Raw genomic sequence first — 16,126 nt, 5'->3', positions numbered from 1 at the left:
GAGCATGCAGTAAGATTTAAAGATCAGCTAAAAGTAAAGAAGGGCTCAGCTGGCTAACACATGGATAACTGAAATAAGGAAACATGGTTAGCCTAGCATCCAAAATAAATACATCAACAAACGAAAACAAATTTAGTTCTTGGAATATATGAAGTTAAAAATCCTAAGTAACGTTCTCACACCAACTCAACACCCATTCCAATCAAATCATAAGAAAATCCCGCAGGGACCAACAAAATATATACATACCCTGCAAGTCATTCACTTCAAGCAATTGATAAAATTAAAATCAAACAACGGTTTGGGAAGAAAGGAGGGACTAATCAAACTTCTCAAGAAGACCAACAGGTGCAATGGAGGTTGCAAAGGACAATGAAAAAAAGAAAGAAAACAAAACAAAGCTTTTAACATGCAACTCACATCTATATAAATAGCAGTAAAATTGAAAATCAACTCCACGTAAATGCCAACTAAGCAACCAACTGAACAGCCAACAGATCAATCTCCAAGAGACATCATGCTTATGAATCATCAACAGGCAATACCTTGCAAACCAACAAAATGTGGTTAGCATGCCATAAGATTCAAATCCACGGAAAGATTACAATGCCCAACATCATCACGACTTATCATACCAGACTACAGTTAAAAGTTGCTCGAGTTGACAAAGAGAGACTATTATTTCTTCCATCACATGAAACAACCTGAATCTGCTCAGACTTTCATTGCTACCAGGACCATCAAGCATCACTCAGATCTAGGATCAACATTACAGTTATACCACAAATGTCTCCCAACGTTGAGCTAGCATAACACTCTGTGCAAAAGACCCCAGCTGCCTTCAAACATAATCCAAACAGGGTGCATGAGCACAAAACTCCAATTTCATAAAAACGAGATTAGAAAACACGTTTCTGAATCAGTCTCGGACAACATATGAAAAATCATTAAACACCGGACATATAACATAACACAAGAATTATTAATTATAAGAAAGGTTGCAAAGATTACAGTCCTCAGCCATCAGCCTGCAAAAGTAGGGCTTGGTGAAAAAAAACAACCAAACTAGGATGTCATGGCACACTCTAAGAATGTGCTGCCATAACCAAAGCCCCATGGATCTCAGGCATCCAAACAGAACTGCGCAAAAGCAACCAGTCAAGACCAACACTAACAAGAACCACACAGACCCAACTGACACAGAGGACGTAAGTCCAAGCTGGAACAACACCTACAAGACCTGACTGAAACTTCAGATGCAAGGTTGAACTACCAATGAGCCTTGGCTAGAACACCAGAAGCAGCCATGGATGACGCTACCCCAGCGATGCATAACCAGGACCCTATAAAAAACCCACTAAAAATGAGATAAAAAAAAGCAAAGACTCAAAGAAACCATTATGAACCAGGACCAGGTACAGTTGTAATCTAAAGAACCAAGGCCAGGATAGAGGAAAGCTAGCCAATTAGTGGCAGCAAAACACTCTGAAACAGGTTTCCCCTGTAAAAGAGGAAAATCTGCAAAAATTGAGGCTGGTCAGAGGTCCCTGAAAAACAACATGCCCGGTGACAAAGAAGAAAGCCCACTGCCCAAAACACGAGCCAAAAACCAACTGAAATTTCAACCCTGCTGATACTAATGCTGATTTTATGTGTCATCTGGTGCTGGAGGCCCCAATCATTGGACTGACTGGAGAATCTCCTGCGCCCCTTCTTCCTCGGTCTATCTTCTAGTAAAGGATATCACACCACCATAGCTTCTCCTCGAGTGCTCCAATCCCTTGAGTACTTATCAGGTTGCAGTTTTGAAGGTTCAGCCCTACTAGTGACCTGCCCATATTGCCCAAGAATGGCAGACTCTTTTGGGTCAGTGTAGAACATCCTGCCAGAGAGAGGACTCGGAGTTTGAGCTGCATAGCAGATGCCAGGTCTGCAACACCATGGTCACTAATCGTGCACCTCGACATATCAAGGTCATCAAGCAAAGAGCAGCAGTCTGCAATTGCCAAGAGGCTCTTATCAGTAACATTCTTGCAACTTTCAAGATTAAGCATCTGGAGAGTAGTTCCATGTGCCTTCGCCAGTGCAGTAATAGCGGCATCTGTCAGATCCACACAGCCACTTAGATTGACAGTAACCAATCCCACTGAACTCTCGATCAGTGGCAGAAGCCCTGCATCAGTCGCACCAACTAGCCCGCTCAAATCTACATGCTGCAGCTGTGGGCAGATCTTCCCAACCACTGCTAGGCTAGTGCTAGTGAAACCTGGGCAGTCACGAATGGTCAAGGACCGAAGAGACATGCATGAAGGAAGCGGGGACGGGCAAAAACTTGTATCATTGATCCCAAAGCATTTCACCAAGGATAGCGCCCTGAATTTTGCATTGCAGCTAAGAAGACAACCAAGAACACCAATGAGACTGATCCGGTTACACTCCTCCAGATGCAGATTCTCCAGAGCCCTAGCTGTTTGGGCAAAAATTTTCAGGCCAGCATCTGACAGGTAGCAGCACCTGCGGAGGAACAGCTGCTTCAGACTTGGGCAACCCTTTGCGATGGCCTCAAGGCCCAGATTGGTAACCCCATGGCAGGAGTCGATTGTGATGGACTTCAGTTTCTGCAAGCCAAGAGTATTGCCCATAACCCAGAATCCCCTCTCGCTCACATACTGGAGGCCGGTAAGCATTAGATCAGCAACAGCCTTCCCATAGTGCCCAATGACAGCAAGAGAGGCATCACTAATGCTTATGCTCTGAAGATCGATCCTTGCTAGGGAACATGAAGCTGCAGAGACCAGGCTTGCAACTCCTCGGTCACCAACACCTGGGCAGTCCTTGATGATAATAGATTTCAACTTTGGGCAGCAGCGGCCAATAGCATGCAGACCTTCGTTGCCGATGCTTGAGCAAGACTCTATCGTTAGCGATGTCAACTTGGGACACTTCCGAGCAACAGCTATCAAACCCTTATCTGAAATTAAAGGGCACCTACAAAGGTCAAGCTTTTCCAGCATGGGGCATCCATTAGCAATCTCAGAAAGGCCGACATCACTGATGAAAGGAATGTTCCACATCGACAGAACCCGGAGGGAAGGGCAACCATAGGCAACTGCAGAGAGTCCGGTATCAGTTAGTGGACGAGTCGCATTGCTTCCTTGGATGTAAAGCTTTCCCAGCCCACCATGGCCACCGACCCCAACAGCCATAGCAGCAAGTCTCACATCTGTGGCTTCCTTTGCTTTTAAGTACCGAGTTAGATATCCAGCCTTCTCAGGTTCTTCTTCCTCGTCTGCACTCACAGCATCGTTCAGATCTGGCAAAGGATTCTTCAACAAGTCGCCATTGCTGCTGCCGTTCTTCTTGTTAGCAGCGATCTCAGAAGCCCGGATGCTGCTCAGAAGCATAAGCCATCGCTTGGATACACAGGCAGAGTTGCTCCTCTCCCTGCTTCCTGGCAACCACCTGAGAATCTCGAAGAGGCACTCATCGGGAAGAACGTCGATGGAGCAGAGCTTCTGCTTTGGCTTCTCAGCGCCGTTCTCCCCTCCTTTGAAGATGAAAGGAGCGGTGACCCGTGACCTCTTGCGAGGCGGGCAGAAGACATCGACGTTAGGAGCGAGAGACAAGAGGAGGCTCGAATCCATGAGGTTTGAGAAGAGAGGGCCCGCGGGGCAGAGGTCATCGCTTCCTAAGAATCAGAAAGGGAGAAGGGAGGGTGAGGCCACTTCCAACAAATACGGCACGCTAGCGGGTTTTAATTAAGAAAAAAACAGGAACGGCGAATCAGTAAAAAGAACCCTAAATTCACTGTCAATCAATCCACCAAAAAAAAAGAAAAAAAAGATCCATTACAGAGGAAGAAAGACCCACATGATTATCATCTGGAAAAAACCAACTCGTGAGAGCCTAAAAGAAGACGATGAGATCGTTCTGCTTGAAGGTTAATAATCAAAACGACATAAATTCCAGATCTGCAAAACCGTACAAGAAGAGAAACCATAGATCTACCATCCAGAGCTCAAAATTCAAGCCGATCCGCACCAAAGGCTTCTATTCTCGACATAAATATACATACGCCAACAAGTTAAATCAAGCGCAGGCAAGAAAACAACAAAAATCATCGAGATGGAGAGGAACGATCTTAAATCAAAACCACAAAATCGATCGAGAAAGGAAAAGAGAATACACCAAAGAAAGTCCAAATCAAAGTAACACCCAAGTCGTACGGGAGGAGAACAGATCAACAGATCGAACAATGAATCCTGAATCAAAAACCCTTAACGCGACTTAAAAATTAAAAGAGGCAGAAAGAGAGAGAGAGAGAGGAGGGGGCAAAAGAAAAAAATCGACAAAACAAATATTCGAGCATGAAATTGACAATCGGATCTAATATACATCTTTTAATCGGATCAGATAGAAAGAGGTCTAGTTCCGGGTCCATAGAGACATCAAGAAAGCGAGAGTCAGATAACGAGGGGGGAGGGAAGGCCGGGGGAATACCTCCATACTTGACGAGCGCTGGCATCGCTGCAACCCCAAGGAGAAGCCGAATCCAACCGCCGACGGAAACAAGAAAAGATCAACAACAAGGAGGAGGAGCAACACCGCCGCCACAGGATCCGCGAATCCTTCGATCGCTGAGTGCATCACCGGGCAAGAATCCCCGCTCTCATCCAAGAAACCCTACTTTCATGGGGCAAAAAAATAATAATAACGGAAGAGATGAGGAGTGCTTTTCTTTTTATTAAAAGAGAGGGGGGACGAAGGGGGGGACTGATGAGATGAGATGAATTTAGGATGGCGACAGAAAAGGGGAGGAAGGGATGGACGGACTGGGCCAGAGGAGAGCGCGTGTGTGCGTGCGAGATGCTGTGTACCGGAGAGTGAGAGAGAGTTGAAGCGGTCGGAACGAGGACAAGTAGCCATGACGTAATTGGCTACAGGTGCATTGCATCCGTCCCGAAACCGCGGATACAAACCACCTAACACCACCGCATACGCGGAATACATAAAGACCAGAAGAACACCACGAACCGCTATTTCTACTTCCATTGTCCGATGGTTGGTTCATCCCCCTTCGACAGGCCGGTCGATATTCTTTTCTTTTCTTCTTTTTTTTCTTTTTCCTTTCTTTCTTTGCTTTCTAGCCCCCACTCTCCTCATTATTTCTTTCTTTCTTTACTTATCTTTTAATTTATTGTTGATTAGACCCGGTCCCGCCCGGCTGCTTCGCTGCTATCCCCGCACCTTTATTGCTGTCCCACGGATGCCGCTCGGGTTTGGGTTGTATGATATCCTTCTGGCCAAAGAATGATTTACCTCCTTTTGGCCGCTGGTCGCTTAAATGATCGCCTAGATACATGCAATCCCCATATATATATATATATATATATATATATATATATATATATATATATATATATATATATATATATATATATATATATATATATATATATAAAATAATTTTTTTTAGTTATATCGAATGGCCCATGCAAATCTAGTGTGAATATATTTTTTAAAAAATAGCAAATCACAAAACATCCTAGATGGCTCTCTCTCACCAGTTCAGCTCTAGAATAATTTATTGCAAAGGAAGTTGCTCAGTCCGCAACTCTATTAGCTTCTCTATTGACATACTTTGCTCGAAAGGTAATGTCACCACTAGCCATACCCCAAATATTCTAAAGCAGAGAGTGGCGGCCTTCGGCATTATCAGTACGCGCCTAGATCCAACCGATCACAGTGGCCAAGTCACCTTCAAGCAAGATGACATTGGCCCACAACACATAACGAGTATGACACAAACCAACCCAAGCTGCTGCTCCGCCATAGGGACCGAGATGTCGAAAATTGGGCTCCCTCCGACTGCCATCACTCGAGAGTCCGAGCCTCTAATTATGAAACTCGCACTATCTCTCCTGCCACCATCATCCATCAAAGTTGACCTTGAGGAAGCTCGGGGGTGGAGATTTCGAAGTGATGTATATCATCTGAGACGCTACAAGAGAAGAGGTAGAGTCCAAAATGCCCCCAGCTGTCAACGGCCCGCCCGATAGACCAATGATCTCCACAGCATATACTCGGGCCCTCTCCATGACGAGCCTTGGTGTAGAACTGCTCTTCCCAAATATCCAAGCATTTCTGGCCGTCCAAATATAGCAACTAGTATAAGTTGCCCTAATGGCTACATACCGAGTTGAGGATTGCCTGGCGACCTCCTAAGCACCTGAGTGAAGGAGCCGGATTGGCGCAGGATATCTAGCAGGATATTAACAATCCTCCACACCCGTATAGCTCGATCACACTAGAGCAAAACGTGACTCACGGTCTCCTCCACCTTGCACCCAAGGTAGACTGGCAGGATGCTCAACCTGCGCCTGCTCAAGATATCCCTCGTCAGTAGACGACCCTAAGTCACCTTCTAAAGGAACAAGACAATCCTCAAGTGAAAACCAAACCTCCAAACCCAGGTGCAGTCCTATCTCCAACTCTGCTCACTTTAAAAAAGATCATAGATATCCCTCATTGTGACTTTCGGGCTACAGGTGGTACTTTAGACCCTCACATCTAGGCCATCTCACCTTGGAACCGCCAACGAATACACTCTCTCTGCAAGGTGCTCTCCAAATAGATGACCAATCAGGCTGGAATCCCATCCTCCCCCATCAGGGTGGAAGAGATCATTGACCCGCAAGTCGCCCACAGCCTCAACATTAACCATGGTCGACCAAAGCCTCAATGAGAGAGTATCCACCCAAGGGTCCTTCACGACATCCACACTGCGGCCATCCCCAGTCAACCATCTAGTGTTGACCAAAATAGGAGCATACCTGCATATCTCCCTCCACATGATGGAGCATCTCCGTCCACTCTAAAATGCCCCATCGATGGTCCTAGGGCTATACTGGGTAGTCATGACCTGGCTCCATAGGCATTGTGGCTCGAGAACCAGTCTCACAGTATGTTTGGCGACCAGTGCCTCTCTCCTTCTAAGTAGAGACTAGACACCCAGCCCCTCCAAAATCGGCCGGCAAATGACACCCCAAGCCAGCAGGTGCGCCCCATGTCCGCCGCCATTTGCTCAATCCTCCACAACACTAACTTCATGAAAATTGTATTAGACATGAGATAGACTGGCATGAAGCTGAGGACCGGCCTCACAAGAGTCAGCTTATCCATCATAGATAATGAAGTAGCTCTCCAACCTTCTAACTGCTCCTAGTTGCGCAGCACCATACCAAGTCACTCCGTCGTCGTCCGTCATCTCCTCTTGGTGATGGGACACCTAGCTAACTCTATGGACCCTCCTGCTCTCTCATACCAAGAAACTCCTTGATAGTTTGCTTCACTTGCAGTTTGGTCTTTGGACTGAAACAAATGGTTGCTTGATGAGATTCACCTTCTGATCTGATGCCTCGTAATAATCCTCCAAGACGCGTCTGAAAGCTATTGCATCCCTTGTCCTCACCCTAGCCAAAAGGAGATAGTCGTCTACAAAGAGAAGGTGGGAGATCAGTCGGACCTCCGAGGCTACCACGTAGGCATCCATAGCCCATTTCTGACATGCTGTTCGCAAGGCCCGGGATAACACATTAGCACAAATAATAAATATGTAAGAGGACAGGGAACAACCTCGACGCAACCTGATAGTGGAGTAAAAAAATGGTGCAGGCGTCCCATTGATCAAGATGGAGAAGGATGGCACCTGCACATAGCCTAGAGTCTAGCTGATCTAGGCCCATAGAAATCAAAGCTCTCAAGAGCATACCAGAGAAAATCCCAATGAACTCTAACATAGGCTCTCTCCACATCAAGCGCCACTGCTATGAAACTCTGCCGATATAAGGCATGCTGCAGATCCCACATCATCTCCTGAGTAATCAGAACATTGTCTGTGATCCTTCGGCTCCCCACAAAAGCTTTCTGCTTCATGCTAATAAGTTTAGGTAATAGCGGCTTCATTCTTCCCAACATTATCTTTGCCACTACTTTATATAGGGTAGTGCAAAGACTAATCAGTTTGAAGTGGCTAGGCTCCATCACATTCCTAGCGCTTTAGGATAAGAGTAATGTAGGTTTCTTTTCTAGTATCCGACATCGAATCCGTATTGAAGAACAATTGGACTGCCTCCACCGTCTCTCTTAGAATGATACTCCAATATCTCTTGAAGAAGAACAGAGAAAAACTATCAGAGCCCGGAGCCTTATCCTCCGCCAAGGTCCAAAGCGCCCCACGCACCTCACTCTTTGAGACCAGCTCGACGAGTCCTACATTCTCTGTCGTCCTAACTCCAACATCTGGTGGTAGAAAAGGGGTGGCCACCCCCCCCCCCCCCCGATCGCTACCATCAATCTACCTAGATCTGAAGAAATCAAATAGTATCTATCTTACCCTGCTCTCTTCCTCAACTCTTTGCCTAGTCTCATCTTTCAAAGACCAGACCATGTTCCTCTACCTCTTGATGATGATTGATCAGTGGAAGAATCGGGTGTTCCTATCCTCTTTCCCAATCCACTGGACTCTGGACTTCTACTACTAAAATACCTCCTAACGCCACAAAAGAGAGATGCATAGGCAGCTTCTAACAAAGATCAGCTAGCTCTACCTTAGATAACTTGCCACTGCTATCCTGCTTTCTCTGAAGGTTGGTAATAGATGCTTCCACCTCCTTCAAACGTCTAGAGATATCACCCACCACTTCTCGGTTCCATCTTCACAGCCTCTGCTTGATAAGCTTCAATTTGCGAGTGACCTTACGCATAGCATCACCTCGTACTCAAGCACCCCCCCACCCCGGGATAATATTTTCAAGATTGAGGATACAATAGCCATATCTTCTCAAATCGAAACGGGTTGTGATGACAGATTTTGGAAATAATGCTAAGCAAGAGAAGACAATGATTCGAAGCAATCCGGAAAATGTGACAAATCTGATAGGTGAGAAAGCACTGGACCCAACTAGCAGATGCTACGACCCTATCAATCCTCTCCCACACTCTAGCATGGCCAGTATAGTTGTTGCACTAAGTGAACCTCGGTCTAGAGAATCTAAGATCTACCAACCCACTCGCCGCCATGAAGTCACGGAACTCTCTTCTTTGTACGTTATCAGTGTAGGTCTTGCCTCCTCTCTTGTTTATGGGCCCCTAGATGCAGTTGAAATTCCCAGCAATCATGGATGAGATGCCGATGCCCTGTGCGGTTAGTCACCTCTCCCCAAAGGGCCCTCCTCACTCTGTAGTCAGTACTGGCATACACACCCGACAAGATCCAAAGGAGTTCATTGGGTTCTGAAATTACCATTACAACTTACTGAGGTAGTTATGAAACACATCCACAGTGGCTATGCCCCGCTTTTATAGAACAATAATATTCCCTGATAGACCTTACGATTCAATGGCAGAAGATTCCCAGGTTGCTAGAAACCGACACTATACTCGGAGAAGGCTATTTCCAAAGAGTTGCATCTCATACAAAAAAAAATATTCGGGCCATGAACGTGAATGAATCTCTTAAATGAGGCAGTAAAGGAGGGCTTGCCCACCCTCCTGTAATTTCACACAAGAATCTTCATTCTTCAATGCGCGATAAAGAGGGACTCTGCTCCTCACTACTCGAAGTCCCCTTCCCAGGCTTTTCTTGCTAGGCCGACCCACCCTATCCATCACTCCCAATTTCAAGGCATTCTTTGCCCTCCTTACCGTTGTTGCGTGATCTCCCATCACAGCCGAGGAGAGTTGGTTTGGGTGCCCACTGACAGGTCTGCAGCTATCTAAGACCTCCCCATCAGCCAGTGCCAGCGCCACCGCCAATTACAGAGCTGGCTTAGCTAGCATTTGGCCGTGAGCCATCACCAACAAGAGGGGCCACCTCCTAAGTGGCCTCGGAGGTCGGAGAAGAAGCCCCCAGCGATGCCGAAGAAGAGCCGGGGATTGCTGGAACCAGAGGCTCGGTCATCGGGGTCGCCGTCGACGCTTGGGCGAAGGGATGGGCAACGCTTGGCCCCGCTTGCTAGGGCCTTGCCCACCTTCGAGTCTAGGCTCGGGTGACTAGGACATGCTGGGCCCAATAGCCAAAGCGGCCCGAATCCACCATTCGTTGTCGCTGGGCTCCTGGCCCTCTTGAGATTCAAGTGGCCTAGGCCCATGTCCACCATCGTGATGTATGAGATGGCCTAAACATCACCCGATCCAACCCCGCTTGACTCCTCTGTCGAGTCAACAACATCGTTCAAGGGGTTGAAACTCGAGCCTGTTCAATGACCCACCTAAGTTGCCCAAGTACTAGTGCCTAGGTCAGCACCATCTTCAGCTAACCAGTCTTTTGGGGGTGAGCGTCGGCATGCCACCTTCGCCGACTTCTACCACCCTTTCGAGTCCGACGACGAGCCAGGGGAGCTCTAATATTTACGGGGGAAACATGGCCGTGAGGACAGCGAACTCAGCCCAGACAATTTTGGGCTTGACTCGATCGTCTTCTCGGTCGCGGTGGGCTCTTCATGGCTCTCGGTAGCCGGACTTTTGTTGTTGCCAACCAAAGGCCAAAAACCGGCCTCTGAGCCAGCTTATTAGAGCTGGAGTCAGGCTTGTCACCGCCCCCCGGTCACCACCCACCTCCACCACCATGGGAGCCGGGGACTTCGACCGATCCTGTAAATCCCCCACCTTCACCACCAGCTTCATTGCTGGAAACTTGCAGACATCGTCAGCATGCCAGATTTGCCCACATTGATAGCAAAAATCTGGGATGTTCTCATACACGAACGATTACCACAAAACCCTATTTCGTCCCTTGAGCTGAATCCCCGGCAACAGTGGCTTGGCGGCATCAATGGCCACCTTGACTCTAGCAAACCCCATCTTCCTCTATTGGTCGGTGATGCCGTCCACGGCCAACGGACGACTTGCAACAATGACGATCTACAAGATCGTCTCCTTCTCCCAATACTCCATTGGGAGTTTTGGCATCCATATCCACACCATCATTTTGACTGTGTCTGGGCCCGGGACAAAGTCGGGAGCCCATGGCTCCATTGCAAGCACCTGCCCTGTACCACCCAAGGGCGGTCGGAGAGAGCATTATTCCGGTCGGCCTCCGACTTGAACCTCACCATCAGGTGGTCGTCGGCGAGTGGAAAATCCTCCACCTCATACTGGAGGTTCCCACGCATCGCCATATCCCAGGCCACCTACTTCGCCGAAACCCGTCTATCTATTAAAAAAATTATGCTAAAGGTATAGCTGGAGGAGGTGAATCCTAGAAGTCTTGACGATGGGTCGCATCTCTTACCACAGGGCGAGATGCTTCATCGTAAAAATCAAACATTTCCATGTTTTTTTTAAATATTTTCTTTTATGGTTGGAGACTGAGGGGGGAGGAATATGGGCTCCCGACTGACTTTCAGGTTCAAAGAACTATTGGCGAGGAGGGTGCAAGGGTTGGGCCATTTGGTTTACCATTTCGTTTGTTGGAAAACTGTAGGTCGACGACTCCGCCTACATGGTGGAATTGGAGAGCGAGCAGGTCTTCATGGTCATTGTGCCGTGGAGGGCGGGCAATGCTAGATCAATCCAATACTTCAATATGGTTTGAGGAATAAATTTGAGAAGAATAAGCCAAAATTTTATTGATATTGTAAAAAAAAAAAAAAAAGAAGGGAATAGGGGAAGAAATAGAGTGTATTTACTACTCTATAGATTTTATGATGATTTATCTTTTATCAATAAATAAAATTATTCTCTCTTTTTTTGTGCATGCAATTAAGGGTGAATAGAAAAGTTAGCATATATGATAATTGGTTCATGATGCGTAAAAAAGAGAATAAGGCTGCCCTTACACCTCCCCCGGACAGAATTATCCTTTTGGGGACTCTTGGTGGGATAGGCTAGAATTTCAGCTTGGAGTGGAAGGAGAACGGGAGCATGAGTCAGAAGAGCAAGAGCACGTGGTTCGCAGCCCCGACCGCAGGATCAGGGGGAAAAAAAACTCGAGGGATCAGAAAGAAAAAAAAAAGAGAGGCTTATCAAGGTCTTTTTCTTGTCCGCAAGGAGCGGGCTGCTGGACTCGCTTCGCTCGCTCCCTCCCTCCCTTCACGCCCCGCTTTGATCTCGTTCCATCCCGCAGGAAGTTTCCAAACAAAAGTAAAAGAACTTAAGAAGTTTAGGACGACCACAAATTCCAAAATTTAAACTTTAAATTTGCAACTATATCTAATCTAATCTACAATTTAATTTAGACCTGGAAATTGCTTTAGTGCGTCTGCTATGGTAAAAAAAAGTTCGGTGGACAAGTCCATCGAAAAATAGTCACGATATCTTAGTATTTCTAGTACATATCTCGTGTACCCCTATAAAATGACAAAAGTAGCACCCAACTCTCCTAATAGCCGTAGTAATGGCTGATTAGTTCTAGCCATCTTACAGTTCAACTCACAATTGCTTCTAATTAGTTCTAGCTCATTGCAAGTGTTCTACCTTAGTTGCTGTTATAGCTGGCTGCACCCATCTCCGTCTCTTCTTTTCTACCTTAAGAAGTCTGCTTCTTTGTATTGCCACCTTAACACCCCCCCCCCCCCCCCCCCCCCCCCAAAAAAAAAAAAAAAAAACAAAGTTGCTGCGCTTATCTAAATTATGTCCGAGGCAATCCCATCCTTTCTCGCCATATGGAAACAATAGAGGCTGCTAAAGCGGCATGTAGTTTCATAGATCCTAACTCCCTGGATTGCTTCCTGATAATTATATCTTGACCTTTTTAATCCTCAAAACCATCTCCATTAATCATCATCAGTGCGGCAATTTTATCGCTTGTCTGCAAAATATACTGCATTTCGTCAAATCTGCGATCACCAAAAAGTCCAATGTGCGAGTCTATTATCTGACCATGATCTAACATGCCAGCATTGGGGTTGACGTATTCAGCATTGCCGGCTGTTTTGTAAGAATCATTTTTCCTAATATTATTCGCAGCTCCTCCCTTTGTTAAGTTCTTCATTTGATCGTCCAATTCATTCTAATTATAATGGATACACACGCACGCACGCACGCACACACAACCGTGCAAATTTGGGTGCACGTATGTGCGTGAGAGTGAGCCGATCCCCACTCCTTATATTTAACTCTAAGAGCATCCATCCGTCAAAGAGTTTAGAAAGCAATTCAGGGGCATCCAGCAAGCATGGCAAGCAGAACCGTCCATCTTTGCAGCACAACCCAAAAAGCTCACCGTTGGAGCTCTCTCATCTAACCGCATTGTGAGCATCGCCATACATATAACAAATATTTGCACTGCTTATTTGACGTGGCTTAGATTGTACATCTTCCTACCAGTGCTTGTTTAGTTATCACAATCTCTATTCCGCATCTTAGTCTTTTTTCATGTTGTTGGAATCTCGAATCATCCGTTGATTATACTTTCTATAGGAGGTCCCCCTGCAAAAGATTGGCTTTTTCTTTCGACGTGCTCTTTATCCGGCACTAACTTCTTAGCCTTCGGAAATAAAAGGAGATTCTTTAACCAGAAAGAATTCAGTTCAGATGTAGAATGGCATAAGAGGACATTAAGATGGAAAGAATTAGTGATAGGTGGTTGTGCTTGGTTCACCCGAAGCAAAGAACTCTCCCTCTTATGAGGATTGCAGGTGAATTCTGCATCCTAAAAGGAATGCCGAGAAAGAAATACGAGAGACACCATTTTTAAGTTGCTTTTTTAAGATTCACCACAAACGAGTCCTCGTATACTCTCTCCGTTTAAGCCCCAACGAGACGTCAGGCTAAGAATCCAAATCTATTTAAATCTAATCACAAGTATCATGATCGGCCCGTGGTCAGCTTTAGAAAGCATGTGCTGTAGTGTCCTCTAGTCTATATGAGTTATGGTCCGGATCTGCTCTAATACTATTTATCAGAAGTCGGAATCTCACCTAAAATAGCTAGTCGGAAGGTATTTTTGGAATTTCTCAGCTCTGTATAAATACTCAAGATCTTTTCGATGATAACCAATGTGGGACTAAATATATATCCGCATGATCCTCATACAACTAAATTTGTAATTGGGAGGTAAAAACAAAAGAAGTGCGGCCCCTTCAAAATAAAATAAAATAAAGTTTACCAATTGCCGCCCGTTCACACTCTGTTCTAATAGACCAGAAGGCGGGTGCCAACAGGTGCTCGCTTGTTGTGCCACGAGGGGAATATGCGCAAATTTGAACGCAAGAGGCACGTGGCTGAAGCCGCTGCCTCCTTCCACGGTCAAACGGCCCTTCAGGCACTTCCGAACATTGTAATTAGGATGGGGGATGAGGATGGGATCCCTATGTGAGATGTGCTTGGATGCTGAGGAGACTATCGGCCATGTGCTGCTTCGATGCCCGATAGCAGTGCAGTGTTGGAGATTAGCCTCGGCGCTACTTCCTCCCTTGTGGGAGTCGGTGGAGGATCTGCTGCGGTACTTGCATGAGGTTACTCGGAGGCCGGGGGATGCTGAGACAGGTTCCATTGTGGCTTACCTAGCCTATCATATATGGCTGGCTAGGAATGACCGTCTCTTCGAGGGCGGACGGTTACCCCCACGGATTGTGATGGAGAGAGCACTGCGGCAGGCAGCGGAGACATCTATGTTGGCCACGTCGGCTTCACTTGGGAGGACTAGGGATATCTGGGGTACCTGCACTGCTGATTCAGCGTCCAGGTTTCGTTTCTTCTCTTGGGTACCCCCACCCCCTGGCTATCTGAAGGTGAATTTCGATGGTGGTATGGCGGAGGATGGCACATCCGGGGGTGTGGGTTTCGTGATCAGGGACCATCGTGGTACACTCATCGCGGCTGGAGGACGGAGTATCTTTGGCTGTTCGGTGGTGGGAGCAGAGGTGCAGGCTGCTTGGGAGGGAGTTCTGGTCGCGAGACGGGTCCTGGGGGCCGACAGACTTGTTCTTGAGGGTGATTGCTCGACAGTGATTGACTGGATACGAGGTGTGGACACGTATGGGGATGGTCACCCGCTGATACGGGATATACGCAGTCTGGTACGCGAATTGATCTCCTGTCAGATCGCCCATGCCTACCGAGAGGCGAACAGTGCAGCAGACTGGGTCGCCTCCTATGTTGCCCGGCATACTGGGGAGGCCTTCTAGTCTAGATTAGAGGGTGTTCCACATGCTTTATTTTGTCTACTTTTCTTTGACATGTCTGGATGTATTCACGTTAGAGGTATATGAATGAAATACCGTTTTGACCAAAAAAAAAAAACATTGTAATTAGGTTGTCCTTTTTTTTGAAATAAGAAAAGAAAAGAAAACCTTCCATAGGCGACCGTCGAGGAACAATTCAATTTGGCTACGTATGTTCCCGTGAGGATCCAGCAACAACAGCATACATGGAAATATGACATGTAAGATGCACTGCTATATCATATCCCCCCCCCCCCCCCCACCAAAAAAAAAAAAAAAAAAAAAATGCACTGCTACAGTATCTTTAAAGAGTGAAAGGTCATGAAAATACAAAGCTTCACAATGCACTCTTCCCAAATTTGAGTTATGTAGTCTACCAAAAAAAATTGAGTTATATAAAAATTATATTTCTTGTTAATGTATAGACAAAATTTAGGATCAGCATACGTTGAGCGTGATGAGCGAGGGCACGATCACAAACCGTGTTACATGGACACATCCAAGTGATTAGGTCATAGAAACACACTTTCATCAAATAGAGAAGAGTTGGGTCTAGCTCCAGATATTCACAATTTCATATCCATTTCACACGTATAACATATTATAACATCATGAGTCATAACTCTTTTTGCACAAATAACTATTAGAGAGGGCTTCTACAACTTTGATGAACGAGAAACTATGCTCAACAAGTGCAGTATCACGATGATCCAAGTATATTACATATAAATAATAGCTATTAGGTGATTGGTTGATATTTTATAGTTACCACCATCTTATATATAATTCTTTTCAACACTTTTGCAATTGAGTGGTGGTTTTATTTTAAGGAGTTAGCTCGACATCTTAGACGGCTTACTATTTGGGTCCTTTCACAGATGGTGTCCTCCAATGGCTATGAGCATAATTGGTCCACATTCGTCCTAATCTACAATAAACAGAGGAATCGTCTCATACAG

General features: G+C 46.1%; 2 protein-coding genes across 2 annotated transcripts; one reads left to right on the top strand and one right to left on the bottom strand.

Moving 5' to 3' along the window:
- Positions 1–963: 963 nt before the first annotated feature.
- Positions 964–5,222, bottom strand: LOC103718532 (EIN3-binding F-box protein 1-like). The gene is made up of 2 exons (XM_008807402.6): positions 4,501–5,222; positions 964–3,688 (listed from the first exon to the last, which is right to left on the bottom strand). Exons 1-2 carry the CDS (start codon positions 4,523–4,525, stop codon positions 1,731–1,733), a joined length of 1,983 nt encoding a protein of 660 aa, XP_008805624.3. The 5' UTR covers positions 4,526–5,222; the 3' UTR covers positions 964–1,730.
- A 9,531-nt stretch (positions 5,223–14,753) lies between these two features.
- LOC149751585 (uncharacterized) lies at positions 14,754–15,131 on the top strand. Its single transcript, XM_089926794.1, has one exon. It carries the CDS (start codon positions 14,754–14,756, stop codon positions 15,129–15,131), a length of 378 nt encoding a protein of 125 aa, XP_089782920.1.
- The last annotated feature ends 995 nt before the right edge of the window (positions 15,132–16,126 follow it).

Source organism: Phoenix dactylifera, chromosome 12 (genome assembly GCF_051530095.1).
Source record: "Phoenix dactylifera cultivar Ajwa chromosome 12, Ajwa_hap1_PhDact_Kaust_v1.1, whole genome shotgun sequence".
In the NCBI taxonomy this organism is placed as follows: Eukaryota; Viridiplantae; Streptophyta; class Magnoliopsida; order Arecales; family Arecaceae; genus Phoenix; species Phoenix dactylifera.
This window is presented reverse-complemented; position numbering and strand designations above follow the sequence as displayed.

Excerpts from the sequence above, each read along its gene's own strand:
- LOC103718532 (XM_008807402.6), bottom strand. The coding sequence starts at position 4,525 with ATGCCAGCGCTCGTCAAGTATGGAG. Across the intron at positions 3,689-4,500 it reads AGCGCTCGTCAAGTATGGAG|GAAGCGATGACCTCTGCCCC; the intron begins GTATTCCCCCGG and ends TCTGATTCTTAG.
- LOC149751585 (XM_089926794.1), top strand. The coding sequence starts at position 14,754 with ATGGCGGAGGATGGCACATCCGGGGGTGTGGGTTTCGTGATCAGGGAC.